The sequence below is a fragment of the Anabrus simplex genome, chromosome 5 (assembly GCF_040414725.1).
Source record: "Anabrus simplex isolate iqAnaSimp1 chromosome 5, ASM4041472v1, whole genome shotgun sequence".
NCBI classification, from domain to species: Eukaryota; Metazoa; Arthropoda; class Insecta; order Orthoptera; family Tettigoniidae; genus Anabrus; species Anabrus simplex.
The window spans coordinates 452724455-452742777 of record NC_090269.1 but is presented as its reverse complement, the minus strand read 5'-3'; the positions used below and the strand labels follow the sequence as shown (position 1 = coordinate 452742777).

Genomic DNA, 18323 nt, shown 5'->3' with positions numbered 1-18323 from the left:
GACACTGGAAGGTATCAAATAGACTTCATTATGATTAGGTAGAGATTCAGAAACCAGGTGTTGGATTGCAAAACTTTCCCAGGAGCAGACGTGGACTCTGACCACAGCATGTTGGTCATGAAATGCCATTTGAAGTTGAAGAAATTGAAGAAAGGAAAGAATGCAAAAAGATGGGATCTAGACAAGTTGAAAGGAAATATATTGAGGAATTGTTTCAAGGAACATGTTGCACAAGGAGTAAATGAAAAGGCTGAAGGAAATACAATAGAGGAAGAATGGATAGTCATGAAAAATGAAGTCAGCAGGACTGCCGAAGAAATGTTAGGAAAGAAGAAAAGATCAACTAAGAATCAGTGAGTAACTCATTAGATACTAGACCTGATTGATGAACGACGAAAATACAAGAACGCTAGAAATGAAGAGGGCAGAAAAGAATGCAGGCGATTAAAGAATGAAGTGGATAGAAAGAGCAAGGTAGCTAATGGAAGACTGGCTGAAGGAGAAGTGCAAGGATGTCGAAGGTTGTATGGTCCTAGGAAAGATAGAAGCTGCATACAGGAAAATCAAGGAAACATTTGGAGAAAGGAAATCTAGGTGTATGAATATTAAGAGCTCAGATGGAAAGGGACTTCTAGAGAAGGAAGACAAAGCAGAAAGATGGCAGGAGCATATCCAACAGTTGTATCAAGGTAAAGATGTAGATAATTTGGTTCTGGAACATGAAGAGGCTGTTGATGCTGATGAAATGGGAGACCGAATTTTGAGGCCAGAGTTTGACAGAGCAGTGAGTGACCTAAATAGGAACAAGGCACCTGGAATTGATGACATTCCCTCTGAATTACTGACTGCCTTAGGAGAAACCAGCATGGCAAGGTTATTTCATTTAGGAGAAGTCCCATCCGATTTTCGGCCGAATGTTGTTATACCTATTCCCAAGAAAGCCGGTGCTGACAGGTGTGAAAACTACCGCACCATTAGTTTAGTATCTCATGCCTGCAAAATTTTAACACGTATTATTTACAGAAGAATGGAGAAACAAGTTGAAGCTGAGTTGGGAGAAGATCAGTTTGGCTTCAGAAGAAACGTAGGAACACGTGAAGCAATCCTGACTTTACGTCTGATCTTAGAGGATCGAATCAAGAAGGACAAGCCCACGTACATGGCATTCGTAGATCCAGAAAAGGCATTTGATAATGTTGATTGGACCAAGCTATTTAAGATTCTGAAGGTGATTGGGATCAGATACCGAAAACGAAGAATCATCTAATATCTGTATAAAAATCAGTCTGCAGAGATAAGAATTGAGGGCTTTGAAAGAGATGTGGCAATCCGGAAATGAGTGAGGCAAGGCTGCAGTTTGTCCCCCCTCCTTTTCAATGTTTCAATAGAACAGGCAGTAAAGGAAATCAAAGAAAAATTTGGAAAGGGAATCACAATCCAAGGAGAGGAAATCAAAACCTTGAGATTTGCCGATGATATTGTTATTTTATCTGAGACTGCAGAAGATCTCGAGAAGCTGCTGAATGGTATGGACGAAGTCTTGGGTAAGGAGTACAAGATGAAAATAAATAAGTCCAAAACAAAAGTAATGGAGTGCAGTTGAACGAAGGCAGGTGATGCAAGAAATATTAAATTAGGAGATGAATATTGTTACTTGGGTAGTAAAATAACTAACGATGGCAGAAGTAAGGAGGACATAAAATGCAGACTAGCACAAGCCAGGAAGAGCTTTCTTAAGAAAAGAAATTTGCTCACTTCAAACATTGATATAGGAATTCGAAATATGTATTTGAAGACTTTCGTGTGGAGCGTGGTATTGTATGGAAGTGAAACATGGACGATAACTACCTCAGAAGGAAAGAGAATAGAAGCTTTTGAAATGTGGTGTTACGGAATAATGCTAAAAGTGAGATGGATAGATCGAATCACAAATGAAGAGATACTGAATCGAATTGTCGAGAGGAGATCGATTTGGCTGAATTTAATCAATGAATTCACAGGCCATACTACCGTATGATTTGTAAGTCAGTTTAATGGATTAAGGACTTACAGTCGTTTTCACTACGGAAAACACAGTTTTTTTATATACACACGGTTTATGGAATTAAGATTTAACGCTGTCATTCATAACAGGCATCAATTATGTCTATGGTTCGACCGTAGAATAATAATAACAGTCCATAAGCACTCCGCAGAGGTGTTCCTGAGCCGGAGTTTACGTGCGGTAGTGTGGCAAGTTCCCTTACCCCCCACCAACAGCGCGTGGCAACCCATCCAACTCCTGACCACGCCCAATGTTGCTTAACTTCGGAATGTCGTATACTGATAAGTGAAATACTTGACACTTCAGTTCACAACTTTACACACTTTATATAACGACGATTTAGTCAGAGAAACTTTTATAATATCTCCTTCGTCGCGGCGCGGCAGAAACTTTACTTACGACGTCTTCGCACTATTTTCAAAGCATTCGAGTGTGACTGCTACTAACTCCTTGCGAATCGTGACGGAGCATACTGTCCTTCATAAATGCAGAACACACTTACGGCACACTGGCTATAACCTTGGTTCACTGACCTATTTATACCTGTCTGCGAGCAGCGCTCGGAATCAAGTGATGAAGGGGTGATAATTCTTTCCAAACTTTGACTTATTATATCTCGGAAACCACTGGACGGATTCATCTCAAATTTGCAGGGTTTCACTTCCAGAATATTGTCTACAATTTATCGTTGGTCTCACGTTGATTGATCCAGGCGTTAAAAAGTTCATAAAATAATTTTCGAGAGAATTCTCAAGGGGAGGAAAGCTATAGGTAGTGGTGACGTCACTTGATCTTGCTCGACTTGCGCTCTTCCTCACGCAGCCAGTGAGAACGAGAACATTCTCTTACACAGCTGATCATGCATCGGAACTTAACTGTACGCTCATAAATAACATTTATAACTCGTATGTGCCAGGGCCTATGCCTTCCTGGTACACTATCAATGGTAATCCCTTGCCAATTAGAAGTAGTGGCGTAAGCTTTTCTGGCTATCTTCCTTATGGACTTGCCGCTTTATTTTCGGTATTTATTTTCGGCGTTCTTAGGTAAAGTATTTGAAGCAAATCTTAAATTTCCTTAAGATTCTCTTCAAGTCTTGATCTGGCGCTCGCGATTTATGTCTATTTCAATACGATCGTTGCCTCGGTTTGCAGTTTTTTATAATAGCAGTGTTGTAACAATTCCAGGCTTTACTTTGTCTTATACACTGCCGCCTCGATCACGTCTTGCATTATATTTTATTGACATCGATTTTTGAGTTTGCATGCCATTTACTCATGTCGTGGCAATTGCGTCCATTTTAGTCCCAATAAATTATCAATTTAGGACAGTGAACGGGCACAGTATTGACACTGGAAAAGTAATAAATGTGTACATAATATCCAAGTACCATCCACTGTGAATGAAAGATGCGCATCAAGAAGATTGTGCTGTTAATACTGAGGGTTCAACTTGGGCGATAGAGACAGGGGGAGTGAGAAAACATTTTCAGCGTTCCCTCCAATGACATAATTTTCGATTTATACATTATTAAGGTAATGGCGATAGCAAGGATATAGTGACGTGAATTCTCTCAATCCGTACGGAGATGCCGTAAAAATTAAGCAGGAATGTGTGGGCCATGTGCACAAAGAATGGGATCACGACTGATGCCATTGATGGCAAGTTTGAGATGACAAAATTTGTCAGATGGCAAGCCGGTCAGTGGGAAAAAGAGACTAACTGACTCGGCTATAGACCCCCTTTAAAACTGCTATGGCCTAGCTAGCAGGCAAAACTAGGAAAGTTTTAAGGCTTTGAAGAGGGCAGTATGGGCTCTGTATTCTCACACACTGTCCTCAAATGAAGAGCCCAACCATGGATTGTGTCCGCTAGGTCCTGAAAGCTGGTGAAAGTATAATAGTAGCTTGATAAATGTGAAAGAGTATTGCCGTCAGAACAGTCTAGCTCTTGCTGTGATGGAAATACTAAAGCCGGTCTTTAGGGACTTGGCACACCCTCATCAGCTGAAAAAATGTCTGCACGGCCGGGCAAAATCCAAATATGAATGTAAACAATGTCATCTGAGTCGGATTCCCAAGACAGTTCTTGTGAGTATTTATACCCTACTGTTTGTAGTATTTGATGCAGTATCAACATTCATTAACAAGATTGAACGTTTTAAAAACCTCGGATTATGTGAGGGACTCGAACTGTTGATAAATTGCTATGACGCGACAAGGAAATACTCTGAAAGCTAATGGAAAGTTCCAGGAATTATCTAAAGAAGACAGAACGAGGCGTGGAGCTGCCAAAAGAAAACTTCTGGGCAAATGTGAAGAGGAAGAATATGACCCAAGTTGTGGGGCAAGCTTATTTTAACATTCTACATTTGAACGCTGTTTTCTCGTAAATTTACTTTTTGAATTGCATAATGTACGTATCCTTCTAAGCTTCTACAACATGTAGGAGCTTCACACATTCACAATTTGTTTGTTCATGTGATGTATGTATACTCTCTAAATACACAACCTGTGACAAAGTTCGGTGAATAGTCCTGTACTATCAATATAGTTGAACAATGCACAACAGTGACCTTACTGTCCTTCGAAGTAGTCCCCTCCCATAACTATACAGTGCTGAGATTGTCGATATATGTCCTGGAAACTTTGCAAGAAGGTTTCTAACTTCTGGGTAACGATTTGTCACACGGATTCATGCTTAATCTGCAGTTCATCCGCTATCATGCTCACAGTCAATCGCCAATCGTTCGTGATTAATGTCCTCACCTTCTCAGTGTTTTCGTCACTGACGGCGGTCGCCGGTCTTTCGCTACACGGGTTGTCAGAGACACTTTTCCGGCCTTCTCGAAATCGGGCGAACCACTCGTACACACAATTCAAGGACAGTGCTTGATCTTCATAAATAGTACCAGCATCGCATGCGTTTCTTTCGGTCTTTGGTCAAGCTTAAAACAAAACTGTACATTGATATTTTGGTCGTTCATGTTCCTGTTCGCAGTTCAGAAACAACGCAGTAAACACGCACTGTGTCAAACAGGTCTTACACGGCACACACACGATGCTCAACTGAACAACTTTGGGAGCGGGTGGTCAAAACCTGCTGCTACGCAGGTGTACCGTTGCGTGTCACCAGTGTTGCCGGATCGACCGTTCTGACTTCATTCACCGAACTTTGTCACAGGCTGTATAGTAACATTAATGAAGGCTGAGTTATGCTAAATGTACTTTTTTACACTTGAAAACACATATTAATTAAGCTGGAGGCACAATTTCACTGATGTACGCTTCAATATCTAGTCAAGCACGTAGAAATTGCAAACGTCTGCCATGGGAAATCTTTGAATTTTGTTACATCAAGCATTGTTATTGCAGCATTGTGGGATAGGACATTCCGGGTCCCCTTAAATGAGGTAGGCTATGAGTTCGTGCAATCCGGAATTATCAGAAGATTATTGCGCGTGATATCGTGACGTTGGGCATTTGAGAGAAAAGACGTACGCACCCCCGTAAGATGTGATAGCTTTTGAAATTTAATACCACACACTGAATTTGACTTCAGATGATGTTCAATCTCAGGAATGTGATATTCATTACTAACGAGCTGTATGCATGGGACATCAGTGAGTGAAATGTTAAGTAACAATACCTCTGAGTGAGACATGGCTGATACTATTGTTCACATGGTTTTAATTTGTCAATGTAGATCGAGCCCAGAGGTGAGCTATGCAGATCATCCACTTCCGGATAGCAGACGACATCTCAAGACACACAAAGAGGATCATCCCTTCAGCTGCGATCACTGCGAAAAGGTGTTTAGTAGCGGGAGCAGCCTGTCTGCGCACGTCAGAATCCACATGGAGCAGGCGTCATACGTGTGCAATATTTGCCGGAAATGCTTCACGAATAGGAGTAGGCTGAAGATGCACATGAGGTTGCACAAGCGAGATGAGAGGTTCCGGTGCTCAGTATGCGAGAAAATGTTCAGAAGTTCGTGGCATTTGACAAACCATGTTCGCACGCATACAGGTGAGAAGCCCCACACCTGTAAGGTCTGCGGCAAATCCTTCAGCCAGGTGGGTACTGTAAAATCACACATGCGGATGCATACAGGTGAGAAGCCGTACTCCTGTAACATCTGTGGTAAGGCCTGTAGCCTTAAAACTAATCTCGCTGAACACATGCGCACCCATACGGGTGAGAAGCCATACTGTTGCAACATCTGCGGCATGTCTTTTAGTAAGAATGGCAGTCTAAAGCAACACGTGCGGGGACATACAGGCTTTAAGGCTTATTTCTGTAATATCTGTGGCAAGGCTTCTTCCCATAAAGCCAATCTCTCGAAACACATGCGGACGCATACAGGCGCCAGGCCTTACTCCTGCACCTCTTGCAGTGAGGCCTTTAGTCAGAAAGTCACCTTAATCCGACATCTACGAACCCATACAGGGGAGAGGCCCTACAAATGCAAAACATGCGGCAGAGCCTTTAGTCAGAAAGGCAGTTTAAGAACACACATAAGTATCCATACAGGCGACAAGCCTTACACGTGTAATATATGCGGCAGAGCCTGTAGATGTAAAAACTACCTCATTGAACACATGCGTACGCATACGGGCGAGAAGCCATATTATTGCAATGTCTGTGGCAAGTCCTTTAACAAGAATGGTAATCGAAAGAAACATATGCTGACACATGCAGTCGTGAAACCTTCCCTTGCCATATCTGCCGGAAGTCTTTTAGCAGCAAATCCAATCTGAAGGTGCACATGGTGACTCAATAACGGTTAAATATATGTTGCTCAGTAACCTAGAAAATGGTCTGAGGTTCTTGGCGTTTCACTGTCTACCTATAGACGCAAACAGGACAGGAGCCGTATTGCTGCAATACCTGTGGCAAATCCATTAGCCACAAATCAACTTTAACTGTATACTAACGGACGCATTCAGGCGAGCAACACATGTGCAAGTACTTTATCCCGAAAGTCTTTCTAACCATACACTTGCGTATTCAAACAGGCGAGTAGCCGTACCGCTGCAGTAACTTTTGCATTCCTGTAACATGAAAAAATTCAAGCCACATACGGTTGCACTGAGGGAAAAGCTATTCTGCCATAATATTTGTGCAAATCGTTCACTATAGCACGACAAGTTGAAGTAAGACCCTGGAATGGCAGCGATGTAAGCGCTAGTTTCGTCAGTGGGAGGATGGTGGGTATGAGAGAGAAGAGTGTGGACACGCTGTTGCCGTAGCGAAGCACAACAGCCATAGTCAGCTGTTTAACACGACGACGAGAACAACTTACTGTACTTAATGAATGCAAAACTTGCCTTAGATGTTCGCGACTTCCCTTGTATTCCATGTCATTACGGAGCGTAGATCGTAATTTCCTTAATGTTGGTATTTCCTTTTTCATATCGTAATACTCTTGAACCTTCCGCCTGATAACGCACTTATTCATATCATCCAATATTATTTTCTTATCTACTTTTCTGTTTTAACCTAGGGTGGATAATTTCCTGTCATTATGCTCTGCCGCTCTCACCTCCCTTCTGATTTTCTTAATAAATGTCTCGGATTTTCCTGTTGCCGCTGAAGCTCGTTTAGTTGCCTGACAAAGCATTGTGTAGAGTTTACTAAATCACAGAAAGCAATTACATTGCGTACTATTTCCCTTCCTACGCTATGAACAACTTTGTTTTTAGTACTTGCCATAATTTAACACACGGATATAAGAACTTATTTATACTTCAGATAAGGCAAATATCACATTCCAAGAAAGACCTCAGGGAGAATCTCTCACTCAGTACAGTGCAGCAAAATCCGGCGGCACTGCTTGTTTAGGCCTGGTTCACGCTCGATGTTGCCAAGCCGTGCGCATTGATAGACAAAGCACGGAGCTAGAGCACTTCAATGCTGACTTAACGAAAGCGTCTCCCTTGAGAGCTAGGGGAGCACTGAATTGCAGTCGCTAATCGGCAACATTGGGCAATGTTCACTTCTATTGGCTCGTGAGTAGACTCACCCTTGTACACTATTGTTCGTGCATGGCTTGGGACAAGGGTAGGCGGGATTTATTCCAAGTTCGCATTCCTTGCGGGATCTCAGTTGGAGTTGCCGAGCTCTAGGAAAAACGTATAGTCGGTTCTCGTGTTGATCCGTACAGAAGGGAAGCCATACTGGTGTGGTGTCTGCTGCAAGTCCTTCACCTAGGAATAGCACGCTGTCGAAACAACCTCGACGCTGAGTAATGGTTTTAGATATCCAGTGCTTCGTGGAATTCAGCAATGCCCATGTGAACTCATACCGGCGGAAAGCTTCATTGGTGTATGATTTGTGGAAAATCGTTCGAACGCAGCACCGTGTTGTCCATTCACATGGGTGACAGGGAGCGCGAGTGTTGATTTCTATTTCATAGGCAAATGATAGAGTGGATTCTCGAGAACTTTTCCGAACATTTGACTTAATATTCCAGTTTCAATATTTCCATGACAAAGTGTTAGTTCGTATTAACACTGAGCACTTAATATAGATTTTAGTGTCAGTTGTTGGATATCTTTAGATATTTAGGATCTATGTTCGAATTGTATCTAGGCGTTAAGGATTGTCGATTGTGTTTCCTGGAGTGGAAAAGTTGGATGGTGGTTGAACTGCATAGAATGGATTCTTGGGATTGCTCGGCCATGATTGGACCAGTGAAATAAAGTAGGTCACCCACTCGTCCTTGATGAGACGTGAGGATCCAAATTCGACACAGGGAGTGGGTAACACATGGAATTCCTTATGATGAAGTAGTGCTCTACTATTAGTCCACGGGATACCTATGATTTAAGGTCGCGTTGTACATGCAGTAGTTCTAACATTTTGTGTTCACATTTTAGAAGGACGATGTAAGCAGATATAGTTGACTACGTGATCGTTAATATATAAGGGTCTCCCATGTACCGAGTTTACTTCTATATTTTATTTTAGAGCTTCATTTAACGTAATAACCCAATGATAGCATACTTAACTTATAGTACACAGGATTTCTGTTCACAGGTTTTCATGGATTTTTTCCAACAACTGACGTCACCTAACAAAATATATACAACAGCAAAGATTATGTTTAATTAACTGTAGTAGGGAGTACGCCAGTACTTTGAAAATCACATAGTGAATCCTGGATCGTGTTTCTTTACCCATCAGATATTATTCTGAATAGATATTCAGAATTTTCTCATTTTGTTAGAATCGACCTGCGTGTGTTCAGTTACAAGTATTCAACTTGAAGTTAACGTGGAGTTATAATTGTTGACTGTATTTTAACTTCATTCCTTTAATGTAAATAACACTCCTTTCCTGTGAACACATAGTGTTTAATTCATTGGCACTTGAAGTCCTCTTGCTTTGTGGGGTCTCATTGGGCAGCAGCCACATTCAATTAACTTTGCTCATCAGACATGTGAATTATATTGGATGATAATGATAGGTCAGTGATGTTAATTGGAGGTCACTCAGATTCAATTAAGGGCCCAGCTAAATTGTCCTGTGCTGATTGTCAACTATTTGACACACTTAATTTGAAAGAAGGTCTGGAGAACAGTTCCTTATTTATAATGGCTCTAGAAATGTGAAGCTTACCCAACAGATATATACAGGAGCTGAATTCTAGGCTTTTATTATTTTCAAGGTGGTTTTCTGAAAAATAGCCCTTCAGGAATTCTGTTGTGGTGAATATTAATAACATCCTGAAATCGTCCACCCACAGCATTATGTTAAGGTTGTTGACCGCGGACCAATGTTTATGTTCATCCTTGTAAACACACCCGCCATCAGGTTTCTCTATTTCTGATTGAATAAACATAGTTAGATTAGAGAAGCTCCTTATTTAAATAAGTATTCCTTCCTTGATACATGATATACATGCTTGCAAGTGACAAAGAGTCATTAACACCCCCTGAGACAAAAGAGTCAATACTTCATGATGAGACCTGGAACAGGTAAATATCCTTATGACATGACAAAGAGAGTTCTATACTCAGGATGTCTCTTCGACACTCCACCACTTGCAATATTTGGACATAGGAGGTTTTTAGTGCCTAACTCTCGGTTTCATTAGTAAAACGCCAGTGGACATTTCTCCGCCATCAAGTAAACAAGAATGGAGCAACTTAAGGGACACTGCGACTGAGTTTATGAATATTTTATCCAAAATTTCGATTTTCACATAATGCTCTACCCCTGACCATTGCGGATAAATTAGCGATATAATTTTCCACGTTCCGCCATTTTTAAAGGCACAGCGGGACATTTAAATGCCTGCTGCACAGCCACTTAAACGCCCCTTTTCGATCCTCACCGAACATTATTCTGCACATGCATTTATGCGTTTATCATCACATAATTTTGAAATGTGGTGTACGACACCAACACAGTACCGAAGGAGGAGTGTGTAAACCACGTTGCTAAGAGAATGGGAAAAGGTTTGAGACAGATGCTACAAACTTGGAAAGTGAAGTGTGTGCAGTTATGTGGCCGTTCAGATAGTCTTACTAATGCTACAATTACCGATCTTACCAGTTATTATAGGAATTATATTGTACAAATCACACTTAATGTTGCAAACATGATAAATGCTATCTATGTAACACTCTACTATTACATATCCAACAACAGTAAGCCCCAACATAAGAAATGCCCCCAAGGCTTAGCTGATTGTGGTTCTATGACAAAAGCATAGCAGAAGGTGTGGTACCTCAGAGTCATGACAAAATGTCGGTCGAACTTTCTGAGCCATTAGTGTGTAAGATTATGCCTGTGTATCCCGATGTGTCCGTGGTGCCACGCAGAATCAGAACGAAAGTCTACATTCTAGCATCTGGTGAAAGTGTCCAAAGGAGATTTTGTATCAAGAAAGAGACTTGAAATTCGTGTATGCAGTGCTGTGGCAGAGTTCAATAAGGGGTGCAGTGCAACAATACACTTGAAGAACTTTAGCCTCTCGTGTGACAGAAAAGTCAGTCCTTAGGCTGATGTTCGCAGAAAGTATGAAATACAGCGATCGTTCTCTGAGAAGAGAAAATCAACTCGAAGAAACGCGAAGGTCACAAAAATGAAGAAAGAGGCTGAAAAACGGAAAACGGAGAGTGTGACTTATGCTGCAGGACAGTTCTAATGAGTAAATCAACTGACAATATTAAAAAATATGCATGACTTTAGAAAAGTGCTATTTTCTCAGTTTCACATTTTCAGATGTATAAAATGTCATACACATTACAGATATGATGCTATTACCTTGAAAATTCACATGAATGTTCCTTAGTGCATTATCCATAAAACATGTGCATTACTTTTATGATTGAAATTCTGCTTTGCCTGTAAAAAAATTTCAAAACTTAAAATTTCAATACATTTACAAAAAAATAAACTTCAACAGGCGAACAAGTACTATCTCCACAGTAAATAATACAATCTCAAAAATGATGAACAGTTTCATTTATATAAGAATAAGGTACTAGATCATTACTTTAAAAATGTGCTATCTGGATCGCTTTGATACACTTAACATTTAGAATATTTGAATAATTTGCATATAAAAATTGGAAAATAATATCTATGAAACTATTAAAGCTACACTGATCAAATTTAGTGCAGATATTCATAATAGTACATACCTTGAGCTAACCAAATATTAAGGTGATATCTTAATTTTTACAGGAATTAGATATTTCAGACCCAGTGTCCCTTAAGCACTAGTATACTGCAGATGTCCTTACTAACAGATGCTCCCTCCAGCACTACGTGATTTTCATGAATATTTCTAACACAAACGAACATCGCATATTTTGTCACGGGTCTTCTTAGCACACAAATATGGAGTTGCAACTGTGGTAAAGCACCACTAAAATAAAACAAGGCAAAATCAGCACTACACATAACAAAATGCTAGTAAGGAAAAATACACAGAACTACAGTGTAAAAGTTATTGGAATACTCAGACATTCTTTAACTCGTAACTGCTCCCATTTTAAGCTCGCCGGCGTCCTTTCTATGTTTAGTTATTCATTATGAATTTATTGGTTTCCTGTACATGAGTCTCTATCATAACATTTTACATTCTGATCATTTTACTTTTATTAGTTGTCGTAATCCTGATAATCTAAAAGAGAACACAAAAATATACCATCCCAGTCATCTCCATACGCTAAGAATCGCACTTAGGTAATCTAGTCTCAAATTATCGCGCGTACACGCAGTATAAGATTTGCCGTGCACTCATACTACTTTCGCTCTGCCTATAAAAACTAGAGAGAACGGACAGGAACTGATAGCGTATTGCACCGCCGTAACAGTTAACAGCATTTGGACCTCACAGTATTTCTAACCCCCTTCCTCTCCTTAACACACATAGGCGCTTTCCGGGCTCCCATTGGAGGAGCCGAATAGGTCAATCGATGCCCAGATGAGTTTGGGACGTCATTATGACTTGCTAACCTAACCTACCAGGAATACTAACATAATTTCACACTGGCTGTTTACAGGCGAGGTGACCTCTAAATGTTAAGACGTGATTTTGACATGCCAGCTTAACCTTACCCAGGCTCTGAGCTGATGGAACACACAATTGTCATTATGAATTCAGACCTTACAGATTTGTACTCCAGAGCCCAAACTCACTCTTACCCCCTGCGGCTGGGGGACGCACATGTAGAATACACCCGTAGTAGAGGCGACTAAAAGGGGCTCAAGGGGCTCTCAACTTGGGAGTGTCGATTGGCGACCACGGGGCCCTTAGCTGAGTCTTTGCATTGCTTCCTCTTGTGCAAGGCTCCTCACATTCATCTATCCTATCCGACCTCCCTTGGTCAACTCTTGTTCTTTTCCGACCCCGACGGTATTAAAGCATTCTAGGCCTAGGGAGTCTTGCATTTTCACGCCCTTCGTGGCCCTTGCCTTTCTTCGATCGTTACTTCATTTTTCGAAGTGACGGATCCCTTCTTTCTTCTTTTTTCTCCTTCTTTACCTCCTGTGGGTAGGGGACGCAGACGAATAATACACCCACGGTATCCCCTGCCTGTCGTGAGAGGCGACTGAACGGGGCGACCAAGGGATGATTGAATTAGAACCATGAAACTACTTTTGATTCGTACCATCTCGCGGAGAACGCCATGGGTTGCCTGTACTTGCGAGTAGCACCACTATATTAGGTACGAAATAGGTTTGTGATTAGTATCAGCAAACAATGGGTTCTCCTGTGGGTTTCCAGTACCCGTGCGTCGTACCCATGTGAGCAACACCGCGGGTCTGTGAGTTGTACTGCTATATGAGCGACTCCGTGGGTCTGCGTTGCCTGTGATTAGTACCCACTATGTGAGGAACACCACGGGAATACCCGTAGCCGTGACTAGTATTCCTAGGTGAGGAACTTCATTGGTTTGCGTTGGCTATGAGTGGTGCCACTGTGTGAGAAACACCATAGGTCTGCGTTACCTGTACGAAGTACAATACTTTGAGTGGCACCATCTTGTGTGGAGCACCGTGAGTCTTCGCTACTTTTGATTAGTACCCCAACATGACAAATACCATGGTTCTACTTTACTTGTGACATGGCCTTAGACCTGGATTTTGGACCCCTTTAGACATCAAGCATCCTGGATTCAGGATTGTGCTTTATAAGTGGTCTCTTGGTCAGTAATACTATCATTTATGACCTTTTCTGAGTTGGATCCACTGTTTTTGTTTGTTTGTTTTTGTTTTTTTCGGGTTCATGTCCATCCATTCATTCTTCATAACAGTTTTTTAAATTTTGGTCAGTGGATGATTTTGAACTTTTTGTTGTCATTTCGTTTCGTAGCAATAGGGGCCGATGACCTCGATTTTAGGCAACACACTCGAAACATTAATTTACTAGGACAGCTATGTCTAACGCGTGGGACAAGACAGCGGGGCTTAGCATGTGACATGCAGTGATCACGTGGACAATAAGCGTTAAGAAGGTTATCAAATTTACATTACCACACAGATCCTACCCGCATTAGTAGATGAGCTAAAACAATGGTAGCGGAGTCAGCATTTTCCTACGAGATCATTCACCCCTAGTTGAGTAGTAAGGCTATGCCGATTCTGACGCGAGGTTTTGACCCCTAGTTGAGTAGTAGTGCGATGTACGTTCTTGACCAATGAACGCGGAATAACGTCAAATCCAGCAAACCTAATTTCACAGACTCCTTTGGAGGGATATAATTTGCCAGGAAATGATCGCGGGAGCTTTTGACCCCTATGTGGGTTTATGACGTCATATGTATACGTAGGAGGGCAATGCTAACCTCAATGGCCAACCTGGCATGTTTTAAGCGCTAGGTGAGGTTATGACGTCATACCCCTACGTAGGAGGGCAATGCTAACCTCAATGGCCAACCTGGCATGTTTTAAGTGCTAGGTGAGGATATGACGTCATACCCCTACGTAGGAGGGCAATGCTAACCTCAATGGCCAACCTGGCATGTTTTAAGTGCTAGGTGAGGATATGACGTCATATGTATACGTAGGAGGGCAATGCTAACCTCAATGGCCAACCTGGCATGTTTTAAGTGCTAGGTGAGGATATGACGTCATACCCCTACGTAGGAGGGCAATGCTAACCTCAATGGCCAATCTGGCATGTTTTAAGTGCTAGGTGAGGATATGACGTCATACCCCTACGTAGGAGGGCAATGCTAACCTCAATGGCCAACCTGGCATGTTTTAAGTGCTAGGTGAGGATATGACGTCATATGTATACGTAGGAGGGCAATGCTAACCTCAATGGCCAACCTGGCATGTTTTAAGTGCTAGGTGAGGATATGACGTCATATGTATACGTAGGAGGGCAATGCTAACCTCAATGGCCAACCTGGCATGTTTTAAGTGCTAGGTGAGGATATGACGTCATACCCCTACGTAGGAGGGCAATGCTAACCTCACGGACCACTTCAGAGTAGCCGTGTCGGAAAGTCTCACTGGTCAACCAGAAGGGTTTTTGACCGCTAGGTGAGGTTATGACGTCCTACACTTACATACGAGGGCAAGGCTAACCTCACGGACCTCTGGAGAAGATGAATCGGACGGGCCCCCTTCGAGGAGACGAGTAGAAAAGGTCTCACTGGTAATCAGGATTGTTGTTGACCGATAGGATAGGTTATGGCATCATACCTTTACGTACGCGGGCAATGCTAGCCCCTACGGCCAGTTTAGAGGAGCCGAGTCTGAAAGGTCACGAACCCCCTTGGAGGAGCCTAATCGATCGGGCGCTCATTGAGAAGCCACAAATCGGTTATGACCTGTTAACCTAAACTCGCTACGAGGAACGTAACGTCAGACGGGTTCCCCTTGGAGAAGCCGAACTAGCGAGGTGACCTGTAGGTGTGGTTAACACGTGTGTTAACATAACCTTGACCTCGAACGTTAACGGAACCTCCCACAGGCCCTTTGTCGTCTTACCTCCTTGTATTAATGACAGAGCTGTGACGTCACAGCGAGGGTGATTTGAAGTGCAGACTGTTGGCCAAGGGTGCATGACTTTATAAGCCAACGTGTATCCATTCTTTGCCCCGTTTCTCTACAGTGTTGGATTTGTGGTGAGATGAATCTGTTAAGATGGGTTTTTATAACCGGATGCCCTTCCTGACGTCAGAGGAAATGAATGGCATGATATATCATGGTACGAAGGGAGGTATGAGCACTGCGGATAGGATTGGAATTTAATCAAGGCTTTTTTGGCACACACAATCTAGTAATTAGAAATTGTATACCACCACCTGCCAGGCTGAAGGCTCAGACGGTTGAGACGCACTTTGCAGGTTCGATCCTGGCTCAGCTGTGTGGGAGGAGTGAGGGGAGGTGGTCTTCCTCTCTCCTTACAGAACTCAGTCTATAAGGGGAAAAGCTTGCCATACGATACTAGGTTTATTAGGAGGAGGATAAAATAGCATTGTTTGAATTATGTTAAATTTACAGTTACTTGTATATTTCTGTATTATACAATGTATCACGAACATAATCTTTCGAAACATATCTGTATGATAGGTTGGTAAGTAGAAACATTTTTCTTCAAATTTGTATGTTTTACAGATACATATTCCCTGATGTCATGTTAGCCTGTTCATAGGAGAAGAGAGATGTGTCAGGCTGTGCGTGTAGGAGAGCGGACAGCATGCATCCTCTATCAAGTAGCAGAAGTGAGCAAGATGGCGGCACACCTGAAAATCTTGAATGTATGCAATCTATATTTGTGTCTAGAACATACATCGTCTGTTGTTATCCTACCTTGTTGATACATTTCAAATATATATATATATATGGTAATGAACAGAAAAGATTTGAACAGTCGGCATACAATCTCTTGTATTCTGAACAGAAAGAGAACTTCTACATGTTTATTCTTGATGAAGAACCCTATCATTTTAACGCTCCTAAGAAGAGTCGGTAATTGAGGCACTTTGAACGGGAGATGTAGGATTACTGAAGAGGGCTCTGCCATCGAAGTAGACCTATACATATTCCTTGACGTCTCAACTCTACTATAGCTAATACTTCATTCTTTTGCAATTTCACAGACATGGATATAAAAGTTATATTGAAGTCTTAAAGTTAAAAGGTTGTGAGGTACGGTATTTAATAATAAACCTGCAGAACGCCGGGTAGGCTTTAGATTTAATATATGGCGACCGTGACAGGATTCTATTAAATTGCGGGTTGCAACACACCGTACGAAAATTGTGAACATATCCATCCCCAGTTGTTGTGTAACGGTACAGACAGATGGATACGTTGAAGAAGAAACGAGCGCTATTTACTCGTGTATATAATAGCTTGGAAGAAAGACGAAATTCCATAGTAAATCACGAAGCTCAAGACGATGTGGAGATTATGGCTGATCTGGAATTGCTACGTGAAAAATTCGAGGAGCTGGCGTGCTTGGATTCAGAAATTTTGGAATTGCTGCTACAAAATCCAGGTACCAAAACACAAGAATTGGATACTGAGGTGCAGACCGCGGATGAATACTCAGGTAAGTACAAGAGAATAAGCCTTTACTTGCAAATGTCTCTAAATGCTATTGATGATTCTATCTCTGACCAAAACGTAACCAAGAGAAAATTTAAATTGCCTGCTCTTGAGTTAAAAAAGTTTGGTGGTGAAGTTAAGGACTGGCTAACCTTTTGGGGACAATTTAAGAAAATAAATGATGAACCTGACATAGATGATTCCGATAAATTTCAGTATTTGTTACAAGCCATGGAGCCAAACACTAGAGCTAGGGAAGTGGTAGAAAGTTTCCCCCCTATAGGCTCTAACTATAGCAAAGCTATTGAGTGCTTGAAATCTAGGTTTGGTCGGGATGATGTATTAGTAGAGTTCTATGTCAGGGAACCACTTAAATTGATTTTAGATATGAATTCTAAACACAAGCAGGTCAGTCTTTCCTCTCTCTATGACAAATTGAGACTCAGTTAAGGGTTCTAGAAACCCTAGGAGTAACCAAAGAGAAATACGCTGCAATGCTCTTTCCACTAGTTGAATCGTGTCTCACTGAAGAAGTCTTACGAGCTTGCCAAAGGAGCTGTAACATCAACTCGGCTCAACCTGATGGTAAAACCAGATTTGATAGGCTAATAGATTTTCTGAAATGCGAAGTCGAAAGTGAGGAACGGATCACTATGGCAGTCCATGGGTTTAGGATAGGGAGTAGTTCCAAAGGCAGTACCAAAGCATTAGGAATCTCTCTTCTTCCAGTGAGAAGTTTCCCATTTATATCCGCTCCAACTAAAACTTCAACTGGCTTATCTTCATCGTAGAGCTTGATATCTTTCTGAATGGCCTCAGTTAACCATGGGCCAGGCTGAATGACAGGGATCTATGAACAAATGTTTTCTTCGTCTAGTGCTTCAAAATTACAAGCATATGTCCCATCTAGACTTCTTAACCTCACCTTGTAAGCAAGATGTGTTTCTGGATTAGTTACCTTACCCCCGAACAAACCATGAATCAGTGTCTCATCTGCGCTGAATCAATGCTTGGAGAAAGGGATTAATCTAATTGAAATTTTACCTACATTACTTCTCCGTTTTAGGTTTTACCAAATTGGGGTGATAGCAGATATAAGAAAAGCATTCTTGCAGATTAGTCTATGTGAAGAGGATCGAGACTTCCTTAGATTTCTTTGGGTTGACATGGAGGGAGAAATGAAAATATTCCGTCATACCCGTGTTGTGTTTGCGGTGACAAGCAGCCCGTTACTATTGATTGCTGTGATTGAT

The 18323-nt window shown here is 41.7% G+C and overlaps 1 protein-coding gene across 1 annotated transcript in view; it reads left to right on the top strand.

Moving 5' to 3' along the window:
• Window positions 1-11610, top strand: part of LOC136875112 (zinc finger protein 135) — an 86322-nt gene extending 74712 nt beyond the window's left edge. The window contains exon 4 of the mRNA XM_067148844.2: window positions 5750-11610. Coding sequence (XP_067004945.2) covers window positions 5750-6803 — 1054 coding nt within the window. The 3' untranslated portion in view covers window positions 6804-11610. The remainder of the gene's footprint in view (window positions 1-5749) is intronic.
• Window positions 11611-18323: the final 6713 nt, after the last annotated feature.